At 49.2% G+C, this 14,441-nt stretch overlaps 1 protein-coding gene across 1 annotated transcript; it reads right to left on the minus strand.

The window, feature by feature from the left end:
* Positions 1–3,954: 3,954 nt before the first annotated feature.
* On the minus strand, positions 3,955–12,317 carry LOC137349352 (zinc finger protein 229-like). The gene is made up of 2 exons (XM_068014872.1): positions 12,267–12,317; positions 3,955–6,047 (listed from the first exon to the last, which is right to left on the minus strand). Exon 2 carries the CDS (start codon positions 5,944–5,946, stop codon positions 4,585–4,587), a length of 1,362 nt encoding a protein of 453 aa, XP_067870973.1. The 5' UTR covers positions 5,947–6,047; positions 12,267–12,317; the 3' UTR covers positions 3,955–4,584.
* Between the last annotated feature and the right edge of the window lie 2,124 nt (positions 12,318–14,441).

A 14,441-nucleotide genomic window follows, 5' to 3' on the forward strand; every position in this document is an offset into this window, starting at 1 on the left:
TACAGCACTTTATGAAATAATCAGTTGAGAAAGGGTTCAGTAATAACCTTGGAGAAAGAGAGAAAATGGGGAGCTATTGTCCAATTAGCCTCACATTAGTTGTAGGCAAAATGCTGGAATGTATTATCTGGGGAAATGGTAACAGGGCACTTAGAAAATCATAATATGATTCAGCAGAGTCAACATGGACTTGTGAAGAAGAAATCATGTTTAACAAATCTGTTAAGAGTTTCTTGAGGATGTAACTAGTCAGGTGAATAAGGAGGAAACAGTAGTTTATTTGGATTTTCAAGAAGCAAGAAGCATTTGATAAGGTGCCACACCAGAGGTTATTACACACAATTCTTTCTTCAATCATAAGTTCAGAAGTGGGGATGTTCGCTGATGATTGCACAATGTTCCGCACCATTTGCGACTCCTCAGATACTGAAGCAGTCCATGTAGAAATGCAGCAAGACCTGGACAATATCCAGGCTTGGGCTGATAAGTGGCAAGTAACATTCAAGTCACACAAGTGCCAGGCAATGACCATCTCCAACAAGAAAGACTCCAACCATCTCCCCATGACATTCAATTGCAGTACCATCACTGACCAGAAACTGAACTGGGAGTAGCCATATAAATACCGTGGCTACAAGAGCCGGTCAGAGGCTAGGAATCCTGCAGCGAGTAACTCATCTGACTCCCCAAAGCTTGTCCACCATCTATAAGGAACAAGTCAGGAGTGTGATGGAATACTTGCCTGGATGGTACAGCTCCAACAACACTCAAGAAGCCCGACACCATCCAGGACAAAGCAACCCACTTGATTGGCATCCTATCTACAAACATTCACTCCCTCCACCACTGACACACAGTGGCAGCAGTGTATACCATCTACAAGATGCACTGGAGCAACGCACCAAGGCCCCTTAGACAGCACCTTCCTAACCCACAACCTCTACCAACTAAAAGGACAAGGGCAGAAAATGCATGGGCACTCCGCCACCTGCAAGTTCCCCTCCAAGTCACACACATTCCTGACTTGGAACTATATCACCATTCCTTCACTGTCGCTGGGTCAAAACCGTAGAATTCCCATTCCTAAAAGCACTGTGGGTGTACCTACCTCACATGGACTGCAGCAGTTCAAGAAGGCAGCTCACCAACACCTTCTCAAGGGCAATTAGGGATGGGTAATAAATGCTGGCCTAGCCAGCGATGCCCACATCCCATGAATGAATAAAAAAAAAATTAGGACTCATGAGATTGAGGTAATATATGAGCATGGATTGAAGTTTGGTTAATGGACAGAAAGCAGAGAGTAGGAATAAATGGGCCATTTTCAGGTTGGCACGCTGTAACTAGCAGGGTACAGCAAGGATTAGTACTTGGGCCTCAGCTATTTACAATCTATAGAAATGACTCAAGTGAAGGGATTGAGTGTAAGTGTAATGTCTGCAGGTTTGCTGAAGATACAAAGTTAGGTGGGAAAGCAAGAAATGAGAAAGACAGAAAGAGGCTTCAGAGGGATACAGACAGGTTGGGTGGGTGAGCGGGTAAGAACATGGCAGTTGGAATTCAATATAGTGAAGTGTGAAGTTATCCACTTTGATAAGAAAAATGTTTAAAAAAACTTTTTGTTCTGAATGTTGAGAAACTGAGAAATGTTTGCATTCAGAGGGACCTGGGTGTTGTTCCGACCAAGGTGGGAGTAATGCACTGTTAATTCAGTCCCACTGCATATTCGTAAAGTTTCCCACCTACTGGAAATTAGCCAAATTAAACATTTTATTTATCTCCTAGAATGAAGCACACAAAACCAGATTTCTTCAAACAACAATAAAATTAACTATTTATTAATAAACGAAATCTTAAACAATAATGGGATGAATCCATACATATAAAAAGATTTTATAACTTCTTATTCTTCCTAAGCTTCCTGAACACGCACATACATTGAAAAACTGGTTAATTGGGGCAAAAGGGTTTTTGGTGTTCAACTGTTTCTTAGGAATAATAAAATCATTGGTGGTCATGGTCTGGTGGGTTATTTGTGAATCGGTGAGGTGTCCCAGAGACAAATCGTCAGATGCCACTCAAAGTCTCTCCAGGCGAGTTTGATGAACAGTCTGTGATGGGTAGACTAACAAGGCAATTTGTCTGCAGCAGGCATCACACAGATCTTTCAGCAAAAGATGCAGCAAAAGATGTAGCAACAAGTCTACTTAAATTTTAAAGTAGCAGTCCAGCAATGGAAGCCTTTTTGAGATTTCAGGATCTCCCACCCAAAAAAAACAGGAGGAACAGGAATCACTCTTGAGGCAGAGATTTTTCAAAGACTGGAGGCAATAGGAATTTGCTACCTTTAACAATGCAGGGTTTCCTCCACAGAGAGCAGCAACTCCTCTTTCTCTGGGTCCTTTCCTCTCCTGGCAGAACACAGACACAACTCAAATGTGGAATTTCGTTCTACAAGAGATGGCTTCTTTTCAGGGAGAGGTCTTTTTCCAGTCTGCCAAAAAACACAAGTCCCAGCCAGTTTGTTCTGCCTCCTGCCTGCCCAGCACTGGTCTTTCACAAAGCAAAGTGAAATTGAACTCTTAACAATGTCATGTGACCTATCATTTTCCTTGCTGTTGTTGCTTGGAAACAAGTTGCCTTGGAGACTGTGCCCCACTCAGTTCAGCATTCAATTTTCTCAGTCTTGCAAAACACAGAACTCCAAGTATTTTTCTTTTTTAAAAGCAAAGTACACATAACAGTGTCCTTGTACGTGAATCACAGAAAGTTAACATGGACGTACAGCAAGCAATTCGGAAGGCAAATGGTATGTTAGCTTTTGTTACAAAGGGATTGGGGTATAAGGGTAAAGAAGTCTTACTACAATTATACAGGACATTGGTGAGGCCCCACCTGGAGCAGTGTGTGCAGTTTTGGTCTCCTTACCTAAGGAAGGACATACCACCATTGAGGGAATGCAATGAAGGTTCACTCGTCTGGTTCCTGGGATAAGGCGATTGTTCTATTTATTCATGGACTGTGAGTGTTACTGAAATGGCCAGCATTTATTGCCCATCCCTAATTGCCCCTGAGAAAGTGGTGGTGAGCTACCTCCTTGAATATAACTGAGTGTCTTGCTGGGCCATTTCATAGGGTAGTTAAGAGTCAACCACATTTCTGTGCATCTGGAGGACAGATCGGGTAAGGACGGCAAATTTCCTTCCCTGAAGGAAATTAGTGAACCAGGTGGGTTTTTAGGACAATGCGTAGTTTCATGGTCACCAATATTGATCCTCGCTTTTTAATTGCAGTGGTGGGATTTGAATTCATGTCTTGGCATCATTAGTCCAGGCCTCTGGATTACTAGTTGAATAACATAACCACTATTGTACAGCACCCCCACTCTGCTCCATCTCCTCCTATGAGGAGAGGTTGAGTAAACTAGGTCGATATTCCCTGAGGTTTAGAAGAATAAGATGTGATCTGACTGAGACATAAATTGTTAAGGGACTTGACCGGGTCGATGCTGAGAAAATGTTTCCCCTATCTGGGCAATCTAGAACACCGGGTCACAGTCTCAGGATAAGGGATCAGACATTTAGGACTGAAATGAGGAGAAATTTCTTCACTGAAAGGGTTGTGAATCTTTGGAATTGTCTTCCCCAGGGAGCAGTGGATGCTCAGTCATTGAGTATATTTAAGACAGAGATTGATAGATTTTTGGGTACTGAGGGAATTAAGGGATATGGGGATAGTCTGGGAAGGTGGAGTTGAGAAGATCAGCCATGATCTTGGTGAATGGCAGAGCAGGTTCGAAGGGCCGAATGGCCTCCTCCAGCTCCTATTTCTTATGTTCATTAAACCTCAGTCTGGTTCCTCTCGAGCTGCTGAGTGAGTGAATTAAATCTTTCTTGACAAATCACCAAGATACCAGATGACAAGTCATACCCGAAACATCATTTATTGGTTACAAATCACAACTTAGTTAAATCTGGACACACAGACACTTTATAAACATGGATAAACACATTTAAATGTAATCAGAGTTATCCAGCAGTTCAGCACTAATAGGGAGAGTATTTCACAAAACAAGTAACAAAGATTAACCAGACGACTCAGTGATCGACTGTAAATCAACACTAATGGATGCTGAGTATTAATTACAGCAGGGACCGGAGTCTGAGCTTATAAATTGGTGAGTTTACTTGAAGAGCAATTCCTTCACTATCTGACATGTTAACAGTTGTGAACAGCCTGTCTATCCAACAGCTCCAGTCTACGAGTGCTCAGAAACACAGAGCTTAAACAGCCTCATTTTTGAGCTGAAGAACAGACTTTCTCCTGTCAATATAGAGTTACAGGATTGGCCTGTGATCTGTTTATTGTTCATCTTTTGTTCAGTACATTGACTGAGTGGATTTAAATTGAAAATGAGGTTTGAAGACATGATGGTCTATTCACACATGAATGAGAGATGCTGTGGGGCAGACGCTCAGTCCAAGAGGAGCAACTGACATCAGAAATAAACCCCAACTGTCAGAATGAACATGGTTCAGTCTGGATATGATGAACAGCAGCAACAGCAGAATCCAACCCCTGTAATTATCTGTGAACTCGCTGGTGTGTCACCAGGTGGGATGACTGAGTAAATCTCTTCCGACACACGGAGCAGGTGAATGGCCTCTCCCCAGTGTGAACTCGCTGGTGCCTCAGCCGAGCGGATGAATTAGCAAATCCCTTCCCACACTCAGAGCAGGTGAATGGCCTCTCACCAGTGTGAACTCGCTGGTGTTTCACCAGCTTGGATGAAGTAGTGAATCCTTTCCCACACTCAGAGCAGGTGAATGGCCTCTCCCCAGTGTGAACTCGCTGGTGTACCAGCAGGGTGGATGAATGAGTAAAACCCTCCCCACAATCAGAGCAGGTGAATGGCCTCTCCCCAGTGTGAATTCGTTGATGTGCCAGCAGGTTCCATGACAGAGAGAATCTCTTCCCACACTCAGAGCAGGTGAATGGCCTCTCCCCAGTGTGAACTCGCTGGTGCATCAGTAGGGCGGATGAATGAATGAATCCCTTACCACATTCAGTGCAGGTAAATGGCCTCTCCCCAGTGTGAACTCGCTCGTGTGTGAGTAGGGCGGATGAATGAATGAATCCCTTCCCACACTCAGTACAGGTGAACGGCCTCTCCCCAGTGTGAATTCGCTGGTGTGTCAGCAGGATTGATAACTGAGTGAATCCCTTCCCACATTCTGTGCAGGTGAACGGCCTCTCCCCAGTGTGAACTCGCTGGTGCATCAGCAGGGTGGATGACTGAGTAAATCCCTTCCCACACTCAGTGCAGGTGAACGGCCTCTCCCCAGTGTGAACTCGCTGGTGCATCAGCAGGGTGGATGAATGAGTAAAACCCTCCCCACAATCAGAGCAGGTGAATGGCCTCTCCCCAGTGTGAATTCGTTGATGTGCGAGCAGGTTCCATGACAGAGAGAATCTCTTCCCACACTCAGTGCAGGTGAACGGCCTCTCCCCAGTGTGAACTCGCTGGTGTTTTAGTAGGGCAGATGAACGAATGAATCCCTTACCACACTCAGTGCAGGTAAATGGCGTCTCCCCAGTGTGAACTCGCTTGTGTGTGAGTAGGGAAGATGAATGAATGAATCCCTTCCCACACTCAGTGCAGGTAAATGGCCTCTCCCCAGTATGAACTCGTTGGTGTGCGAGTAGGGAGGATGAATGAGTGAATCCCTTCCCACACTCAGTGCAGATGAACGGCCTCTTCTCAGTTTGACTGTGTCGATGAGTTTCCAGCTCAGACGTGTAATTTAATTCTTTCTCACGGTCCCCACATTTCCACAGCTTCTCCCCAGTCTGACTACACTTGTGTACCGACAGGCCAGCTGATCGGCTGAAGCCTCGTCCACACACAGAACACGTGTACGGTTTCTCCACACGTTTTGCTTCCATGATCAAAGGCCGATGATATTCAGATCCTGATGAATCGAGTGACTGTCACATCTTGAGGTGATGTTTGAGTTTCCTTCCGCAAATCCTCCCTTTCTAATATCCTGTAACATGAAGTTACAACAGGAAAAAGGGAGTGAGAGAGAACCCACAAAAACACAAAGACAAGTTGTGAAATTGAGCTGAATGAATCTGGTATTTTGTGGGACCAGAACAGAGAGTGGGCGGGGCTTCAAGGTCCCAGTGACCAGGACAGAAAATCATTGACTCATTAATTTTATTCTCACTCTGCACACAGGGGCTGGAGAACTGAACCCAGCCACAGTAGAGGGAGGGAGAAAACTGGCAGAGGAGGAAAGAAATGGTGCAGATGGTGTCATGGGTTTGGATTTCAGCACAGGGAGGAGGGAGAGTGTGTGGGACTGCGATTGACAGCTTTGGGGAAACAAGAGGAATAAAATGTTCCATAGGATCTCGAATTGTCTGTTCTGAATTTCTATCCTGTACTGACAGTGATGACTTTTATTACCTCCTTTTACAGGGTATTAGGAGAGGATTTACACACATTGATTTGATGCTCACTCTGCACACAGGGGCTTTCGCACCATCTCTCCTGAAGGTGCTGGGGTCACTGTTTACATCCCACTGAACTGTAAGAAAGAATATCTTATTAGATGATATTAAAGATAGTATTATATTATCTTAATATAACGAGAGGCCGTTCACCTGCTCCATCTGTGGGAAGGAATTTAATCGATATCCAAAATGCTGAGACACCAGTGAGTTCACAAGTGACTGTAGCTGTTGCATTCTGTAATTATTGCTGCTGTTAATCACATCCAGGACTGAACCATATTCATTCTGACAGTGGGGTTTATATCTGCTGTGTTAATATTCTTTATAGCTGGGGTGGAGTTTAATATTCCAGCAATTGGTTTGCTTTACTTTGTAACTTTTACTCTTCAAATAAAGTAGCTCCCTTTGGGCTATTCTCAGGGTTTTGTGGGATGAAACCAAACAGTGATTTACTTGTACTTTTGGCAATTTTGTATATTATATTCACTGCTCACAATGAGATCTGTTCTACATTGGGAAGAGCAAACACAGATAGGGTGATCTCTTTGAGAAACATCTCCATTGAGTCTGAAAGCATGTTCCTGGGTTTCCAGTCACTTCCCATTTTAATTCTCCGTCCCACTCCCATTCTGACCTCTCTGTCCTCGGCCTCCTGCCCTGTTCCAATGAAGCTCAATGGGAGCTCGAGGAACAGGACTTGACAACCTTCCGGACTCAACATTGAGTTCAGCAGTTTCTGTAACAACAGACAGTTGTCAGGATCTGGAACGCTCCACCTGAAAAAGGTGGTTGAACCTGATTCTATCAGTCATTTTAAAAGGGAGTTGACAGGTATTTGAGAATGAGGAACTTACAGGCTTACAAACACCAAGTGGGTGTGTGGGACTAAGCACAACTGCTCTTTCAAAGGGCCAGCACAAGCACAAAGGGTTGAATGGCCTCCTTCTGTGCTGTAAATTTCTATGATTCTAGGAGTTGGCCATTTAGCCCCTCGAGCCTGTTCCACCAGGAAATGAGATCATGGTTGATCTGTGATCTAACTCTATATACCCGACTTTGTCCCATTTCCATTAATACCTTTGGTTAACAAAGATCTATCAATCTCAGATTTAACATTAACATTGATCTCGCATCAACTGCTGTTTGTGGAAGAGAGTTTCAAATTTCTACCACCGTTTGTGTGTAGAAATGTTTCCTAACTTCACTCCTGAAAGGTCTGGCTCTAACTTTTACTCTACGCCTCCTAGTTCGACACTCCAGAACATCCAGCCCATGGGCCAGAATCCAGCCTGTCAATGGTATCCATCGCACCTGACAATGGTTACAGCTCCTTTACCAACATGGCGGAGACACATCACTGCACACGTCCTCCTTTACCAAGATGACAGACAAGCTTCCGTACCTGATATTTGGGCTCCTTTAGTGAGATGGCGGTGCGCGGGCTGAGCTGCTTCTCTGCTGGCGCTTCCCGCCCAAACTCCATATCCAGTGCAGCCTTCCTGGACGTGAGCTCAGGACCCAGGCCAAGCACTGGCTCTGCCTGCGTATGTACTCAGCCTGGGCCTCAGGCTCTTCATCACCATCTAAGGAGGTGCAGGCCCAGCAGCAAGGTGCAGTGGTAACCAGGCCCTGGGAGCAGGCTGCCGGGGTGACCGGGCCCTGGGAGCAGGGTGCCAGGGTGACCGGGCCCTGGGAGCGGAGCAGAGAGACAGAGGCCGGCAGACATGGAGCGAGAGAGAGAGAGCGGGGGAGGGAGGGAGAGGGAGAGAGGGCGGGGGAGGGAGAGGGAGAGAGGGCGGGGGAGGGAGAGGGAGAGGGGGCGGGGGAGGGAGAGGGAGCGGGGGAGGGAGAGGGAGCGGGGGAGGGAGAGGGAGCGGGGGAGGGAGAGGGAGCGGGGGAGGGAGAGGGAGAGGGAGAGGGGGAGGGGGAGGGAGAGGGAGAGGGGGAGGGGGAGGGAGAGGGAGAGGGGGAGGGAGAGGGGGAGGGAGCGGGGGAGGGAGAGGGGGAGGGAGAGGGGGAGGGAGCGGGGGAGGGAGAGGGAGAGGGAGCGGGGAAGGGAGAGGGAGAGGGAGCGGGGAAGGGAGAGGGAGAGGGAGCGGGGGAGGGAGAGGGAGCGGGAGAGAGAGCGGGAGAGGGAGAGAGAGCGGGAGAGGGAGAGAGAGCGGGAGAGGGAGAGAGAGCGGGAGAGGGAGAGAGAGCGGGAGAGGGAGAGAGAGCGGGAGAGGGAGAGAGAGCGGGAGAGGGAGAGAGAGCGGGAGAGGGAGAGAGAGCGGGAGAGGGAGAGAGAGCGGGAGAGGGAGAGAGAGCGGGAGAGGGAGAGAGAGCGGGAGAGGGAGAGAGAGCGGGAGAGGGAGAGAGAGCGGGAGAGGGAGAGGGAGAGAGAGCGGGAGAGGGAGTGGAAGAGAGAGCGGGAGAGGGAGTGGAAGAGAGAGCGGGAGAGGGAGAGAGAGAGAGAGCGGGAGAGGGAGAGAGAGCAGGAGAGGGAGAGGGAGCGGGAGAGGGAGAGGGAGCGGGAGAGGGAGAGGGAGAGGGAGAGAGAGAGGGAGAGAGAGCGGGAGAGGGAGAGAGAGCGGGAGAGGGAGAGAGAGCGGGAGAGGGAGCGGGTGAGGGAGAGAGAGCGGGAGAGGGAGAGGGAGAGAGAGCGGGAGAGGGAGAGGGAGAGAGAGCGGGAGAGGGAGAGGGAGAGAGAGCGGGAGAGGGAGAGGGAGAGAGAGCGGGAGAGGGAGAGGGAGAGAGAGCGGGAGAGAGAGCGGGAGAGGGAGAGAGAGCGGGAGAGGGAGAGAGAGCGGGAGAGGGAGAGAGAGCGGGAGAGGGAGAGAGAGCGGGAGAGGGAGCGGGAGAGGGAGAGAGAGCGGGAGAGGGAGAGAGCGCGGGAGAGGGAGAGAGCGCGGGAGAGGGAGAGAGCGCGGGAGAGGGAGAGAGCGCGGGAGAGGGAGAGAGCGCGGGAGAGGGAGAGAGCGCGGGAGAGGGAGAGAGCGCGGGAGAGGGAGAGAGCGCGGGAGAGGGAGAGAGCGCGGGAGAGGGAGAGAGCGCGGGAGAGGGAGAGAGCGCGGGAGAGGGAGAGAGCGCGGGAGAGGGAGAGAGCGCGGGAGAGGGAGAGAGCGCGGGAGAGGGAGAGAGCGCGGGAGAGGGAGAGAGCGCGGGAGAGGGAGAGAGCGCGGGAGAGGGAGAGAGCGCGGGAGAGGGAGAGAGCGCGGGAGAGGGAGAGAGCGCGGGAGAGGGAGAGAGCGCGGGAGAGGGAGAGAGCGCGGGAGAGGGAGAGAGCGCGGGAGAGGGAGAGAGCGCGGGAGAGGGAGAGAGCGCGGGAGAGGGAGAGAGCGCGGGAGAGGGAGAGAGCGCGGGAGAGGGAGAGAGCGCGGGAGAGGGAGAGAGCGCGGGAGAGGGAGAGAGAGCGGGAGAGGGAGAGAGAGAGAGCGGGAGAGGGAGAGAGAGAGAGAGAGAGCGGGAGAGGGAGAGAGAGAGAGCGGGAGAGGGAGAGAGAGAGAGCGGGAGAGGGAGAGAGAGAGAGAGCGGGAGAGGGAGAGAGAGAGAGAGAGAGCGGGAGAGGGAGAGAGAGAGAGCGGGAGAGGGAGAGAGAGAGAGCGGGAGAGGGAGAGAGAGAGAGAGCGGGAGAGGGAGAGAGAGAGAGAGCGGGAGAGGGAGAGAGAGAGAGCGGGAGAGGGAGAGAGAGCGGGAGAGGGAGAGAGAGCGGGAGAGGGAGAGAGAGAGAGAGCGGGAGAGGGAGAGAGAGAGAGAGAGCGGGAGAGAGAGAAAGCGCGGGGATATGGGGAAGAGAGAGAGAGCGGTGGGGGGAAAGAGAGAGAACGGGGGAGAGCGCGCGGGGGGGAGAGAGAGAGAGAGAGCGAGAGAGAGACGCAGTGGTTAGAACTGCAGCCTCACAGCTCCAGGGTCCTGGCTTCGATTCTGGGTACTGCCTTTGCAGAGTTTGCAAGTTCTCCCTGTGACCGCGTGGGTTTTCGCTGGGTGCTCCGGTTTCCGCCCACAGCCAAAGACTTGCAGGTTGATAGGTAAGTTGGCCATTGTAAATTGCCGCTGGTGTAGGTAGGTGGTAGGGAATATGGGGTTACTGTAGGGTTAGTGTCAATGGGTGGTTGTTGCTTGGCACAGACTCGGTGGGCCAAAGGGCCCGTTTCAGTGCTGTATCTCTAAATAAAATAGAGAGAGCAGGAGACAGGGAGAGTGCGAGATCAAGATCTCTCCTCACAAATGGAATCTATCTGGAATTCTCTGCATCGCTACATCAAGTGTGCAGGCAGACAATGTCTGCTACTGCAAGCAAAAACCATGCCAGGTAACTCACTAAATCAGTGTTCAACATAGAGTTGGGAAAGTAAGTTAATACATTAGTTTCCTCATTTAAAGCTTATTCACAAAAATGCACATTATTGTTATTTTGATGAACAGTAAAATAAATTTCTAATACGTTTACCTTTCCGAAAGTTGTTCACCTCCAGCCCCCTATGTAGGACAACATTTAGAATGTTGCCCCTAATGCATAAAGGCTGGACACTCCTGATCTATACTATCAGTTCTAACATCCTGAAAATTTCCAGGTTGTCAGAAGGGATAGAGAGAGGCAATAAATGCTTAATGGCACAGATCTAAAGAGCGTGCAGGGACAGAGGGACCTGGGGGTTTATATGTATAGATCATTGAAGGTGGCAGGACATATTGAGAACAGTTAGCAAATAATATGGGATTTTGGGCTTGATAAATAGAGGTATTGAGTGCAAAAGCAGGGAAGTTAAGGGGAACTTTTATAAAACTCTGGTTCATCCAGTTCTGATCACCACACTTTAGGAAGGATGGGAAGGTCCTTGAGAGGGTGTCGAGGAGATTTACCAGAATGGTTCCAGGGATGAGGGAATTTAGCTACAAGGAGAAGCTGGGATTGTTCTCCTTGGAACGCGGGACTGGGAGCTACTTACTGGGGGTGTGGAGGCCAACACCGGATATTTCTGAAGCCTCCCTGCACATCCACCAGCTTCATTCCTCCCCTGCACTCGGCGATTTCTCACCCACTGAGGATCTGACACGACTGCTTCCGTCCAGCTCGAGCACCTTCACTGCCTTTGATTCTGTGAGCAACTCGTGCAATAAAACAAAAGCAAAGTCCTGCAGATGCTGGAAATCTGAGAGAAAAGGAGAAAATGCTGGAAATACTCAGCAGGTCTCTGTGAAGAGAGAAACATATTTAATGTTTCAGGCACATCAAACAGCTGGTGCCTGCAGCCTGGAACTCGGAGTGGGAGGAGGAAGAATGAGGAGAGACAATATAGTCCAACACTCACAGCAACCTACAATCCACCGACATTACCGGGATAGGGAGACAGAGTTTAGAAACACTCAGCAACACAACTCCAGTAAAAGATCCCAGGAGGAAAAGGGGGAGCAGTGTGTGCACCTGCCCTGATATCCCCCTCCCCAGGCCTGTCAGTCAAACCCCCCACTCCTCCCAGTCCACAGCTCAGCCTATCAGCTTCCTGCACCTTGAGCCAGCCCTGCCCAGGTGTGGCCCAGTCCAAGGGGAGTCTTTGTGGAACCAGGGAGTGGGGGAGGGGGGACCTCCTGCCCTGTGCTGTGTCCCAAATGGTTCCTCCCTCCCCCAGGCCCCTTTGTAACTGAGCTCAGTTTCCCGCAGCTGCCGCCCGCTCGGTGCAAACACAGGAACGGGAGTTTGTTATTGGGGGTGTTGAGGCCTACACCGGGTGTTTCTTAAGCCTCCCCGCCCACCAGCCGCCACTTACCGGCTGCAGAACCGTCTCTCCGCCGCCTTCACCCTCTGGCTTCAAACACTGGTCCGCAATGCGCCTGCGCACCCGGGACTTAATCTCTGACCTCACAATGTCTGGGTGATTAACAACAGCTCCGGACCAATTGGAAAAGGGGGCGGGACAGGAGGACAGATTCTGCGCAGTTCCTCCCTCATTTGCTTCTCTTTGAAAGCCCGAGGATGAATCCATCAGCATCCGGGACCTGTCAGCCCGCAGCTCCATTAGTTCCTTTTCATAAAACTGTCTCATTCCCTTTGAAATGTTTCAATTAAACCTGCCTCCACCACACTCTCAGACAGTGCATTCCACACATTAACCACTCGCTGGGTGGAAAAGTTTTTCCTCATGTTATTTTTGTTTCTCTTCCCAATATCTTTCAATCTGTTCCCTCTCGTCCTCGATCCTTTCACCAGTGGGAACAGTTTCTCTCCATCTACTCTCTTTGACCTGATGCCATGAGACATCATGGGGTCCGGAGCCCATGTTGAGGACGTCTTGGGCAACTCCCTCCTGACTGTATAACACTGTGCCGTCACCTCTGCTGGGTCTGTCCTGCTGGTGGGACACCTTGGGATGGTGATGGCAGTGTCTGGGACATTGTCTGTAAGGTATGATTCTCTGTCCAGACCTCTCATGATTTTGAATACCTCGACCAAATCACCTCTCAGCCTTCTCTTCAAGGAAAACAGCACACTTTTTCTTGATCGTAATCTCTACCTCTTTTATAATCCAGGGAGCTCTGGATTTATTTGCCTTACGTTTCCACTTCGAGGTAACATATGTTAACTGTGCCCGAACTGTATTTTTTTTGAAGGTAACGCATTGTTCAGCTATCAGGTTTCCTGGCAACTTTTGAATCTCACTTATTCAGCCAGCTCCATTCTTACGCCATTGAAGTTGTCTTTCCCCCAGTTAATTACTGTTTCTCTGGATTGTTCTTTGTCCTTTTCAATAGTCAGCCTAAATCTTATGCCTTCTGGGGCAAAACAATGGCATGGTGATAATGTCACTGAACAAGTAATCCAGTGGCCCAGGCCAATGCCCTGGGGAGACAGGTTCAAATTCCACCACGGCAGCTGGTGGCATTTGAATTCAATTAATTAATAAGTTCAATTAATTAATAGAAAAAATCTGGAATTAAGATATCTAGTCGCAGAAATAGTGCCGCGAAACTATCATCGATTGTCGTAAAAACCCATCTGGTTCACTAATGTCCTTACCAGGTCTGGAATACATGTGACTCCAGACCCACAGCAATGTGGTTGGCTCTTAACTGCCCTCTGAAATGGCCTAGCAAGCCACTCAGTTGTTAGGGGCAATTAGGGATGGGCAGCAAAGGCTGGCCTTGCCAGCGATGCCCACATCCCATGAAAGAATAAAAATACAATCTCAGGGAGTGGATGTCAGGGTGGCTGGAAATGAGTAATTATGAGATTGTCTGTTGCCTTCTTTAATCTTGACAAATATATGAATAGGAAGGGAATAGAGGGAATAAAAACAAGAAATGCTGCAACCACTCAGCAGGTCTGGCAGCACCTGTGAAAGGAGAAGCAGAGTGAACATTTCGGGTCAGTGACCCTTCTTCGGAACCTTAGGGTCACTGACCCGAAACGTTAACTCTGCTTCTCTTTTCACAGATGCTGCCAGACCTGCTGAGCTGTTCCAGCATTTCTTGTTTTTATTTCAGATTTCCAGCATCCACAGTATTTTGCTTTTATTTTCGGGAATAGAGGGATATGGGCCCCGGAAGTGCAGAAGGTTTTAGTTTAGGCAGGCATCAAGATCGGCGCAGGCTTGGAGGGCTGAATGGCCTGTTCCTGTGCTGTTCTCTGTTGATACAATGATCAATCTCCCCTACTGATACTTGATCCACTTGGACCACCTCATTCTCAAGAACCAGGTCTAGGAATGCCTCCTTTCTCATTAGACGAGCAACATACTGCTGTGTAAAATTTTCCTGAACAACTCGAGGAACACTTGTCCCTCACTGCCCTTTACACTACTACTATCCCACTATATGTTTGAATAATTAAAGTCCCCCATTATAACTACCCTATAATTTTTGCACCTCTCTGTAATTTCCTTGCATTATTTTTCCTCCACGTTCTTCCCACTAGCTGGTGGCCTATAGACAACACTGAGCAATGT

Source organism: Heterodontus francisci, chromosome 34, assembly GCF_036365525.1.
Source record: "Heterodontus francisci isolate sHetFra1 chromosome 34, sHetFra1.hap1, whole genome shotgun sequence".
In the NCBI taxonomy this organism is placed as follows: domain Eukaryota; kingdom Metazoa; phylum Chordata; class Chondrichthyes; order Heterodontiformes; family Heterodontidae; genus Heterodontus; species Heterodontus francisci.